Source organism: Rhinoderma darwinii, chromosome 1 (genome assembly GCF_050947455.1).
Source record: "Rhinoderma darwinii isolate aRhiDar2 chromosome 1, aRhiDar2.hap1, whole genome shotgun sequence".
Classification (NCBI taxonomy): Eukaryota; Metazoa; Chordata; class Amphibia; order Anura; family Rhinodermatidae; genus Rhinoderma; species Rhinoderma darwinii.
Window position 1 is genome coordinate 161,772,613 of NC_134687.1, and position 12,844 is coordinate 161,785,456.

A 12,844-nucleotide genomic window follows, 5' to 3' on the forward strand; every position below is an offset into this window, starting at 1 on the left:
TTATTTCAAATTATTTAAGGCCGGGTTCCCACGTAGTGCAACGCCTCGGAATTTTCGCAACGGAATTGTGTGCGTAAATTCCACAGCGTTTACAGTAGCAGCAAAGTGGATGAGATTTAGAAAATCTCATGCCCACGCTGCAGAAAAGAAAACTTCAGTGTAAACGTTAATAACTTGACCTGCGGTGCGCAATTTAATTCCACAGAATATCAATTTTTTGCTGCGTTCTTGTTGATTTTCCATTACGGGTTTTCCCCATTGAATTCAATAGCAAAACCCGCAACAGAAGGTCAAGCGTTGCGACTTTTGCAGCATAATCGCAGAGTTTACACCGCAAAAATCGCAATGCCAGAAGAAAAAAAAATCATACTTACCCAGAACGCCCTTCTTCTTCCTGCAGTCCGGCCTCCTGGGATGACATTGCATCCCATGTGACCGCTGCAGCCAATCACAGGCTCAAGCGTCACATACCTGCAACGTCATCCAGGGAGGCCGGAGCGGGTGTCAGAGGAGGGAGGGGGTAAGTATGAACGGCTTTCTTCCGCAGCGAAATTTCATCCGAAAAATTGCACCATTTCAGACGGAATGTCCTGCGGGTTCCAGGTCGGACACACTGCGAGCATGTTCGTACCGTGGGCCTAAGAATTCTGGCTCAAATTAAGCCAGAATTCTGGCGCATATGTCATGCTCCGTATTTGTTAACTGTTTTTTAGTCTGGATTCCCACGTGTTGGATATGCTGCGTAAAAACTGCACCGCGTATCCGACCTGGAGACCACAGCACCTTTCATCCGAAAAATCGCACCACTTTGTTTACATGTGAGGCTGCAGCCCATGATTTCATCACATGGCATGAAACGTCATCCCAGGAGGCCGGACTGCAGGAAGAAGAAGGGCGTTCGGGGTAAGTATGTTTTTTTTCGCAGTTGGGATTTTTGCGGCATAATCACTGCGATTACGCCGCAAAAGTCACAACGCTTGCAATGCTGTTGCAGGTTTTGCATCCCCATTGAATTCAATAGGGAAAACCCGCAACAGAAAATCAACAAAAAAACAGCATAAATTGACATGCTGCAGATTTAAATTCCGCACCGCAGGTCAAGTTATTATCGTTTACGCTGCAGGTTTTTTCTGCAGCGTGGGCAGGAGATTTTCTTAAGCTCATCCACTTTTCTGCTACTGTAAATGCTGCGGAATTTATGCACAGAATTCCGTTGTAGAAATTCTGCAGCGTTTACGCTACGTGGGAACCCGACCTTAGACACTTGTTGCGCCTTGTCCAACAAGGGGATGTGGCTTAGCTGGAAAAAAGAGCGTGGTGAAATTAAAGGGGGGCATGGCCTTAATGTGATTATGTGCGCCAAAATTGCAGCACAAAAACTAAGCCAACCAAGAAGTGGTATAAGGAAAAGAAACGTGACTAACACTTTTAGCAAGATGCACCAATTTATTATACAGCTTGTGCCACTGTGATCAATTTGGCGAATGCGCTGAATGCCTAGTCTTAGACAGCATTAGTAAATCTGCTCTAATGGGGCAAATGTATTATTATTGTCTTAAACAGCTTTAAACTAGACCAAGCAAGCAGAATGTGCGCCAAATCTATCACAGTGGTGCACGATGTATAAGAAATTTGGTACATCTTGATAGATGTGTTAGAAATGTTTCTCTTCCTTACGCCTCTTGGTTGGCTAAATTTAGACTTCTTGTGCATTTAGCTCAGAATCTCCCCCTAAGAGTATGTGCACACACAAAATGGAAAAGGGAAAACAGCTCCTGATTTTCAGAAGTTTTTTAATCAAAGTCGCGTTTTTCACTTTGTTTTTAACGGCCGTTTTTGGATCGGTTTTTCTATAGAGTCTATGAAAAACGGCTCCAAAAACGGCTGAAGAAGTGACATGCACTTCTTTTTGGCGGTCATTTTTTTACGCGGCCGTTTTTAAAAACGTCCCGGCGGAACAGAACGTAGTTTTTCCCATCAATGGGCAGATGTTTGGAGGCGTTCTGCTTCTGACTTTTCAGCCTTTTTTCGTCACGTTTACGCCCCGAAAAACGGCTGAAAACACTCCATGTGAACGTACCCTTAATGTGTTCTAAGGCTATGAGATATACAGTGAAGGAAATAAGTATTTGATCCCTTGCTGATTTTGTAAGTTTGCCCACTGTCAAAGACATGAACAGTCTAGAAGTTTTAGGCTAGGTTAATTTTACCAGTGAGAGATAGATTATATAAAAAAAAAAAAAAAAGAAAATCACATAGTCAAAATTATATATATTTATTTGCATTGTGCACAGAGAAATAAGTATTTGATCCCCTACCAACCATTAAGGGTATGTGCACACACACTAATTACGTCCGTAATTGACGGACGTATTTCGGCCGCAAGTCCCGGACCGAACACAGTGCAAGGAGCCGGGCTCCTAGCATCATACTTATGTACGATGCTAGGAGTCCCTGCCTCGCTGCAGGACAACTGTCCCGTACTGTAAACATGATTACACTACGGGACAGTTGTCCTGCAGCGAGGCAGGGACTCCTAGCATCGTACATAAGTATGATGCTAGGAGCCCGGCTCCTTGCACTGTGTTCGGTCCGGGACTTGCGGCCGAAATACGTCCGTCCATTACGGACGTAATTAGTGTGTGTGCACATACCCTAAGAGTTCAGCCTCCTCCAGACAAGTTACACGCTCCAAATCAACTTGGTGCCTGCATTAAAGACAGCTGTCTTAAATGGTCACCTGTATAAAAGACTCCTGTCCACAGACTCCATTAATCAGCCTGACTCTAACCTCTACAACATGGGCAAGACCAAAGAGCTTTCTAAGGATGTCAGGGACAAGATCATAGACCTGCACAAGGCTGGAATGGGCTACAAAACCATAAGTAAGACGCTGGGTGAGAAGGAGACAACTGTTGGTGCAATAGTAAGAAAATGGAAGACATACAAAATGACTGTCAATCGACATCGATCTGGGGCTCCATGCAAAATCTCACCTCGTGGGGTATCCTTGATCCTGAGGAAGGTGAGAACCCAGCCGAAAACTACACGGGGGGAACTTGTTAATGATCTGAAGGCAGCTGGGACCACAGTCACCAAGAAAACCATTGGTAACACATTACGCCATAATGGATTAAAATCCTGCAGTGCCCGCAAGGTCCCCCTGCTCAAGAAGGCACATGTACAGGCACGTCTGAAGTTTGCAAATGAACATCTGGATGATTCTGAGAGTGATTGGGAGAAGGTGCTGTGGTCAGATGAGACTAAAATTGAGCTCTTTGGCATTAACTCAACTCGCCGTGTTTGGAGGAAGAGAAATGCTGCCTATGACCCAAAGAACACCATCCCCACTATCAAGCATGGAGGTGGAAACATTATGTTTTGGGGGTGTTTCTCTGCTAAGGGCACAGGACTACTTCACCGCATCAATGGGAGATTGGATGGAGCCATATACCGTCAAATCCTGAGTGACAACCTCCTTGCCTCCACCAGGACATTAAAAATGGCTCGTGGCTGGGTCTTCCAGCACGACAATGACCCGAAACATACAGCCAAGGCAACAAAGGAGTGGCTCAAATAGAAGCACATTAAGGTCATGGAGTGGCCTAGCCAGTCTCCAGAACTTAATCCCATCGAAAACTTATGGAGGGAGCTGAAGATCCGAGTTGCCAAGCGACAGCCTCGAAATCTTAATGATTTACAGATGATCTGCAAAGAGGAGTGGGCCAAAATTCCATCTAACATGTGTGCAAACCTCATCATCAACTATAAAAAACGTCTGACTGCTGTGCTTGCCAACAAGGGTTTTGCCACCAAGTATTAAGTCTTGTTTGCCAAAGGGATCAAATACTTATTTCTCTGTGCACAATGCAAATAAATATATATAATTTTGACAATGTGATTTTCTGTTTTGTTTTTTTTTATATAATCTATCTCTCACTGGTAAAATTAACCTAGCCTAAAAATTCTAGACTGTTCATGTCTTTGAGAGCGGGCAAACTTACAAAATCAGCAAGGGATCAAATACTTATTTCCTTCACTGTATATATATATATGTATATATATATATATATATATATATATATATATATATATATATATATATATATATACACACTCTTTAAATTCAGTCCACAGCAAGAGAAAAGCTAAAAACATCCAAAAACATAGAAATAGGGAATTTAGATTGTGAGCCCCAATGGGGACAGTAAAAAGAGGACCTCTGTACAGCGCTGCGTAATATGTTGGCGCTATATAAGTAACCAAAATAAATAAATAAGGGGCAGCGGCTGCGTTTACATCCCTAAGTACATCCCTATATCAGTGTATATGGACTTGATACAGAAATAGTGATCTGTGTCTGACCACATCCATATGCAATAACTTGTGTTTATAGCTAAGTAAATAAATACAGCCACAGCCAGATACTATGGTTCCCAAGATTAGCGCCTTATTTCAATAAACTATATATTACAAACAGAATATTTTACATTATTATATTCAGAAATAGTTGCAAGCCCTTTGAAGAAGTTTCCCACCAAAATATATTTTACAGACATATGGCTAAAACAGCAGTAAAGAAAGACATAGTTTTATTTCTCCTGCCAGACCCTCAGTTCCTCTTTCCTGAACTCAATTTAAAGGGGTCAATAAAAAGTGTCTGCTCTTTTTCCAGAACAGCACCACTCCTGTCCATGGGCTGTGTCTAGTATTGCAGCTCATCCCCATCTATGTGAAAGAATTTTTTTAAATGAAATTTCTGTCTTTAGAAAACAACTTAGTGATTTTTTTTTTCTTTAAAGGATGTACATTTGATATAGAAAGATGTAGCTTTCATTAATGTTTGCCAAAAATCATGCAAGATAAAACAGCCTCACCCTTCCAATTTCATCTACATTTGTCTTTTTTTAATTATTAAATTAAAGAAAACATATGACCAGCATAACAAAACACTGTGGGGCAGATTTATTATTTAAAATTATTTAAGGAATACTGGCTCAAATTAATCCAGAATCCTGGCTCATATGTCATGCTCCATATTTGTTGACTGTTTTAGACCCTTGTTGCGCCTTGTCCAACAAGGGGGTGTGGCTTAGCTGGAAAAAGGAGCGTGGTCTAGTAAAAAGAGGGCATGGCTTTAATGTGATTATGTGCGCCAAAATTGCAGCACAAAAACTAAACCAACCGAGAAGTGGTATAAGGAAAAGAAAAGTGGCTTACACTTTTAGCAATATGCACCAATTTATTATACAGTTTGCGCCCCTGTGATAAATTAGTGATAGATTTCCCTTGTACTGCTCCGTAATAGGAGCAAAACAACAAAAATAACTGCAGTGACGGACACGTCGCATGACGAACATCACCGGCGCCTGACGGACCCCACTGACTATAATGGGGTCCGTTGGGTTTCCGTCATGGTGTCCGTCATTTAACCAGGTAAAATAGTTAAGCATGCTGCGTTTTTTTGGTCTCTCGTTTTTGACCAGATCTAATGGACCCTCCGACGCGGATGTACACAGAGCCTACAATGTATAGCACAGGCCAATAGAAAAGTCATCAATATAAAACGAGTAACCAATTCAACATAATACTAATCCACTAAAAACACTTAGAAAGACCTCTGGATATTGCTCATGCATCCAGAAGCCATGAGAAAGAACTAAGATTGACGCGGTATTCCTGTCACTACCTGGAGAAAATTAGTAATGTTATTTCCTGCAAATTTGTTAAGGACATGAAACAAGAATCGCTATAGTCAGTCAACAGCCTACAACAGGACAATCATAAGTCTACAAATGACTTTTCTTCGCCGAATGTGATTCTATCTGACCTAATAAGCTGTTCTGCGCCTTTGCTGGTATGCCAAGGCCACTAAGGGCAAGGAGATGTCAATCAACTGATCACATTTACCTGCTGGGCAGTTGCACTCTGCCGGAGCTTCTCTTGAGATTCGTATTTTTGCCATGTGCTCATATGACCTCTGTAGGAAAAAAACCAAACAGGATTTAATGCTTAAAATGAACACATGATGGGTTTAACACGCTTTACTATAGACTCATTCCTGAGTACGCTACATATATAGGAAAATGAGACATTATATAATGATAATAATTATACAGATGTACTGTATAATGTGTCTATGTATATGCAACCTATTCCTGTGAGATCAATAATGTAACAAGATCCTTGAAAGAATAGGATGGACACTAAGATCATCCATGATCATCAAATGAACCCGCTAAAAATTATATGTAAAATACCACTTCACATTCTGAAATGTATAGATTTTAAGGCAGTAATATTTAGCTTCGCACACACATGGGATTTAACTAAACCACATGCTTTTCCGCATAGCTTATTGTAATCTGACCTAAAAATGGACTGTCTGATGAGACACCAAATTCAGAAAATATTACTGACTTATGTTGGGTGACAGTACGCAAAGTTGTCAGAGCTCAGCATATAATCATAGCCATAGAAATATCATTAGAACTAATATATCATATGCAGCCAGAAGGTGCTGGCCACGGGTCAGAGCAACAGTGTTCATGGATGCTAAACCTCAAAGTGATGGCTGGTCAACCCATGGTCCCATTGGTGTCGAATGCTGCTGATGTCCCCATTATCAGTATTTAGGGTGCGGGTGGGTGGAGGTTTCTGCTCTTAGTGACTATGCCAATTCTTAGGACCAGGAGGTGGCATGATTTATCTTAAAACCATACCTATATTACCTAGTCTACCTATGATAAAGCTATAGTGATATTTTAGGAATAGGGAATAGATATTGCCTTGCGTCTGTTGTAGATTCTGAAACTCGGAAAGGAATGATTAAAACAGTTATGATAGAAAGATGACTGAAGTGGCTCATATGTGGTTGTTTTGTGTCTTTCAAATAATACAGTGTTTGCATTAGTAAAAATCATGTGCACATTTTACCTGGAAAAAAACAAAAAAACATTTAAAACCCAGCGTGCCTAGTGATCTTTCAGCATGTCCCGCTGTACGGACTGTTTCCGTGTGCATTCACTAATACACCCACTATTGCTCTACTAAGACTCAATTGGCACCTTCTATAACTCACAATTCTAAATGTAATTCTAATAATGTTCCATGTGGAACCAGGCAATCTCTACACATCATAAATGAAGACGCATATCTGCACCCGAAGTCGCTGAGAAATGAACTGTTGCACCATCACCAGTCAATGACTTCTAAAGTTCAGCTTCATGCAGACATATCCTCCCTTCCAGGTCAAGCAGCAGATCAGCCCACAGTTAATATTTTGTAAGATAGGGGGTTACATGAGCACTTTGATTTAACAAGCAAATAAATCTAGTGTGAGATGGTGAGGGCAGTAATCCTAGCACTCCTGGGTCATCTAAACATCCATTTTATACCAGACAGTGTTAACTTTACAGATAGCCTTTATGCGGTGCTTCTTGAGGTGAGACATGCCACATGGTCGGGTGTCAATTGGAACAAGTAGACTGTCACATTCAAAAAAGTGCACAGCTCTGTGTCAGGCAGCTGGCTGCTTACTAGTGTTAGGCCTAGTTCACACAGAGCTTTTTTGCGGTCAGAAAAAATCTGCCTCAAAAATTCCTTCAGGAATTTTGATCCAGATTTTGAATTGCCAGCGTCGTTTTGACACTTTTTTTGCTACAGGTTTCTTCTGCCTCCCATTGATTTCAATGGAAGATCAGAGGTGGAAAACGCTCGAAGAAAGAGCATGCCACTTTTTTTTTTCGGCGAGCGGCCAAAAACTGCATGGGAATAAAAAAACCCGCCTTCCATTGAAATCGATGGGGAGCCATTTGGGCCGTTTTTTTGGTGCTGATTCTGACGCAGTTTCCGCATAAAAATCAGCACTAAAAACTCTGTGTGAACTGAACCTAAGAACTGGGGCTTGTTTCTTTATAACTGATAACTCTACAACTGTGAGGGAAGTAAAATCAAAGTAAAATTACTGATACATCTGCTTGTCAAATCTGTTAGTTAAAACTATTAACAGACAAATGAATGTCCACCCTCGAACACCATTTCGTTTTTCTTTTTTTTTAAATCTAAATAGGTTTAAAATCTGTGCTGATTAACCTCTTAATATTTAGCAGCAGGAGCTCAATTTTTTCTGGTACAGGGCTTCAAATTCCCTGCAAAGACATAGAGGGGAAGTTATAAAAGTTTCTAAGCCAGTTTTGGGCTGTTTATGCCGCTTCCGCCACTTTTTTTTTTTATAAAGTAGGTGGAAACTAGTAAAAAAAGGTGTGGCCACCCACAACCCAACACATTTATTTGATTTACTTCAGAAGCTTGCGTAAATTATAGTGGAAATCTACGCCAGCTCGTAGTTACCGTACATTTCACTCTGTAGCCAGGGGCGTGACAGGGTGCAGACAGGCCCAGTGCTAGGCCCTGTACCCCCCCTTAATTATCAGTGGCGTGCACCTCTTAATAAATCTATCATACCATACTCCAGCAGAGAAGAAAACTAAGACTAGGGTATGCAACGCCAGTCTTTGTAAATCTGCCCCATAGAGTTAAATTATACAATTCTGGCTGCCTGCCTGTTTATACATTCAAATCATGAAATAAAACAGTATGCAGTAAGCTCCTATGCTCCCTCTAGTGGTGGCTACAGAATGTTATTATTTAATTCTATGTCTATGCTGGAGATTTTGAGCTTTATTTTCGAAAAATGGAGCTCTAAACAATATAAAAATATAGGAAGAAATTAATTTGCACAGAATGTCGGATCTAAAACATCATGGGGTTATAATGCTGGCCACTTCTGGATATATTTTATAAGTCAGGTTATAGAAATCTCAATGTTATTTACAAAGTTTACATTATCTATAACAGTCAGGTGGTGACTGTTCAGGGATCTGGAGAGGCAGATGTTTCACAGAGTTCAACCTATATATGGCCAATCTAACATTTTCTTATATTAGGGAATTGCATTTACAGTAATTCCTTAATAATTTGCAGGTACATGATTGACTTGTTTTACAAGGGGGGGAGAATTCAAGTAAGCAGGCACAGAAATGAAGAAGCTCTCCCATGGAGATGGTGTTTATAGTGCCTGTATTCTGTCACTGGGAGGGCAAAGAAGCTGTTGTGATGGCCACGAGCCCATTATGACATCTCTCCAGTATCCATTCATGGAAGACAGATACCATGTACAGCACCTGCGATCCGCTGACTTTGCTAGAGAGAACAAGCCTGAGGAAATGTAATTTCTCTGTGTCTGCTAGTCATATTGCCTGAATCATTCCTTCTTGAAAAGGGGGAAATTTAGGTAATAGCTTTATAGTAGGGAACAACTATACGTTCACCAAAGATGATCTGCTCATTATAATGTTACGTCTGATAAGAAAGAGATGACCGTGTGGTGCTTAGGCACAACTTTTGGGTAAGAAACCTAAACTCTGAGGATACTCAAATTTGTTTGACCGTAGTTACTATTAATTGTAGCTAGACAGATAGACATACAGACAGACAGACAGATAGATAGATAGATAGATAGATAGATAGATAGATAGATAGATAGATAGATAGATAGATAGATAGATAGATAGATAGATAGATAGATAGATAGACAGACAGACAGACAGGAGATAGATAGATAGACAGACAGATAGATATGAGATAGATAGATAGATAGATAGATAGATAGATAGATAGATAGATAGATAGATAGATAGATAGATAGATAGATAGATAGATAGATAGATAGATAGATATGTAAATTCTGCTATTAAACCATTTCTTGAGCTCTTTCATTCTCAGGATCGGTGGAGGTTTCAGAGTTCGAACCCCCAACGATCAGAAAGTTATATACTACCGATATGCCATCACTTTTTAAGCCTGGAATAGCCCTTTAATTATGTAGTTAACGTATGCACTGGAAATGCTCCGGTCACATACGCTGAACCCGTCCACAGAGTCCCATTTAGTCGTCATATGCCAAAAGAGTGCAGAGGCATACTGCAAAGAAATATACTGTGCGGTATATGTTTCTTTTACATGGGATCCTATGGGGGACATACGCAACTGAAAGACTGCATGTCTTTCTGCACACATTGGGGGTTTATGTTGACTGCACACTTAGGGAGATTTCCTCTGTGTATTTGCTGAATGTAACCAAAATATGCAATGTGAAGAAAGCCTAACTCTATATAGATATAATAGTGCACATACAATGCAACCCCAAAAGAGTTAAATGACAAATTTAGCTCTGCTTCATCTGGATGATGACCATTGGTCATTGAGACATGCTAAAAAATTCTCTCTTCATAGACAATACTAGTCTAATGAATGGGTAGCATATACACATAGACACGTAGAACCTCAATGTATCAAATAATAATGTATTCTAAGAAAACAGTAAATATGTTACTATGTCAGTAATCTACAAAATAAAATCTGTTTATAATCATATCAAAAATAAAAACCAGTATATCCTATATTTGCAGCTTACTGATAGGGGACTGTTCTCAAGTAGATGACCTGATAATTGACCAATAATGGACCGGATCCCTCTGTGTATGTGTGTATATCGAGACACAAACATGGGACTATTTAACTCATCCTACGGATCATTTTGTGCCCTTTTGCTACAAATATAGACGTTAACAACAAAGAACGGAGAATTTTGCTAAAAATAAATTGAACATCTATTCATAGTAAAATCATAAGTCCACTTTTGAGATGGTTTTCGTGAAATTTTAAGGAATTGCATTATAAGCCATTATGAGTCTACAAGCCCAATCACTGTTTTTGGAATCTCAGCATATATAGCAATATTATAACTTGCGGGACATGATTTAGGGGCAACTGCAGGGAATCTGACTACCCTGCTCTGTATTTCTATAACTTGAAAGGATATTAGGAAAATTGCTTATAATGCAATTCCATAATATGGCTTCCAACCAGATACACTAGTGGTATATTGGTCGGTTATGCCATAAATCAGTGAGGGTCCAGGTTTAAGGACCCCGACTGTGCTAGAACAAAGGGACTGTTGAGCCCTTCCAAGCAGGGTAACCCTTTGGTGTCCATCAGACACACTTGGCTTCACCCAGCACCCCAAAACTAGAAGCTCTCATGGAAATGTAATATAGAAGCAGCTCCATGATTAAGTGATAGAAAGCTGAACAGCCTCCACACCTGGGACAGAAGTCGATCCACCTTCTCCTGTACTATGGAGTTGAGCTGATCCACAGATAATCCAGGCACATGGAAGATCTCTCCTGACTTGCCATGCTCCAGAGCCCACATCCTGCCCTCCAGGTCACCAGTCTTAACATTCAGGTACACGCAGGATGCCAGGGAGAAAAGAGAAAGCACTAAAGCCAGCACACAGGGCAGAGTCCTGCTCCAGCCCCTGGACCCATCCCTGGGCTCATCACCGTTCCACCTCTGGTAGTCGGCAGTTTTATTCCCGGTGTCTCCCTTCACCAACATCTCTGCAGTCCTCGGTGCCCTCCGTGGTGTCTCAATAGAATGAATCAGAGGGATGCCAGCGAGCGTGTTTCTGTAGTGATAGGAAGAAGAGGGACACTAAGTTGTGGCATCCAGCGCCAAGTGAGTGTCTGCTATACGGCAGGATACCCGGCTCCGCTGACAGGACAGTGCTACGGCTCTTGTCACTTGTTGCGTCCTCCCCGGTGACTGGAGCTGTGAGGGGAGAGCAGCAGAGGCAGTAGCAGCAGCAGCAGCGCGGTGTAGTGTGTGTTCTTCCCGCCCCCTTGTGAGCTTTAAATATCCGAGCTGCCAGGAGTAGCGGTGGTGGTGGCGGCGGAATGCCCAGTCAGTGTATGCAGACAGCACCCCCTCTCCTCGGGCACTCACACAGCCGCTCTCATTAGCATACATTATCCTCCGACAGGGCATAGGAACATAAGTGCGGCTTCACAATGCGGGAACTTCATTGGCATATTACACAAACACAACAGGCTGCTAGGTTGGCATGGTGGCAATGGAGGGTCAGTATAAGGCATAGGAGAAGCAGGTAGTCCTAACTCTTGCCAAAATAATAATTATTAGTGTATATTCACACATTGCATATTTGTTGCAGAAATTCCTGCCACTGTCCCATTCATCTGGATAGAACTTACCTCAGAAATAACCGCATTCAGATGAATGAAATAGATTTTTAGTCGCAGAAATTTCTGCAACAAATCTGCCATGTGTTCAGGCCTCCTTAAAACATCAAATTTTTTCGGGCAATTTAAAGTGCATTAAAAAAAATGCTTCTAAAAACGCAAGAGTTTTTAAAATGTAACATGCGTTTTTGTTGCATTTTTTGGTGTAGTTTTTCCATTTAGTGTCATTTGGTACATGCTTTTTTCTGGCGTTTTTGACGTCTAAGGGTTTGTGCACACGGGGGGGGGGGGATTAGCTATGAATTTCATTGTGGAAAATCAGTAGTGTATTACTGTAGAAGAAAAGTGGATGAGATTTAAACAAACCTCATCCACACGCTGTGGAAAAAAATCTGCTGAGAAAATGCTCAGAAATTGACCTGCGGTGCGTTTTTTTTAAATCTGCAGCATGTTCATTTATGCTGTGGAATTGTTGCACTTTTGTTCCGTTTTTTTTTTTTTTTGGTCAAATTGCAAATGTTGCGTTATTTTGCGGCAGAAAAGTGGCTATTCCGCCACAAAAAATCGCATATCTTGTTTAAATTTAGTTTGAAAAGTCCATACTCACTTCCCTGGCATTGCCATAGCAATGGCTCCTTGTTCCCCCCATCTGTTCTCTTTGCTGCTAGCCTCCTGGGATGATGTTTCATCCCATGAGACTTCTGCAGCCAATTACAGGCTGTAGCGGTCACATGGGCTGC

The 12,844-nt window shown here is 41.1% G+C and overlaps 1 protein-coding gene across 1 annotated transcript in view; it reads right to left on the reverse strand.

The window, feature by feature from the left end:
- The window catches only part of COL25A1 (collagen type XXV alpha 1 chain), a 411,800-nt gene extending 400,067 nt beyond the window's left edge, over positions 1 to 11,733 (reverse strand). The window contains exons 1-2 of the mRNA XM_075860518.1: positions 11,167 to 11,733; positions 5,911 to 5,980 (exon numbers count right to left, since the gene is read on the reverse strand). Coding sequence (XP_075716633.1) covers positions 5,911 to 5,980; positions 11,167 to 11,463 — 367 coding nt within the window. The 5' untranslated portion in view covers positions 11,464 to 11,733. The remainder of the gene's footprint in view (positions 1 to 5,910; positions 5,981 to 11,166) is intronic.
- Positions 11,734 to 12,844: the final 1,111 nt, after the last annotated feature.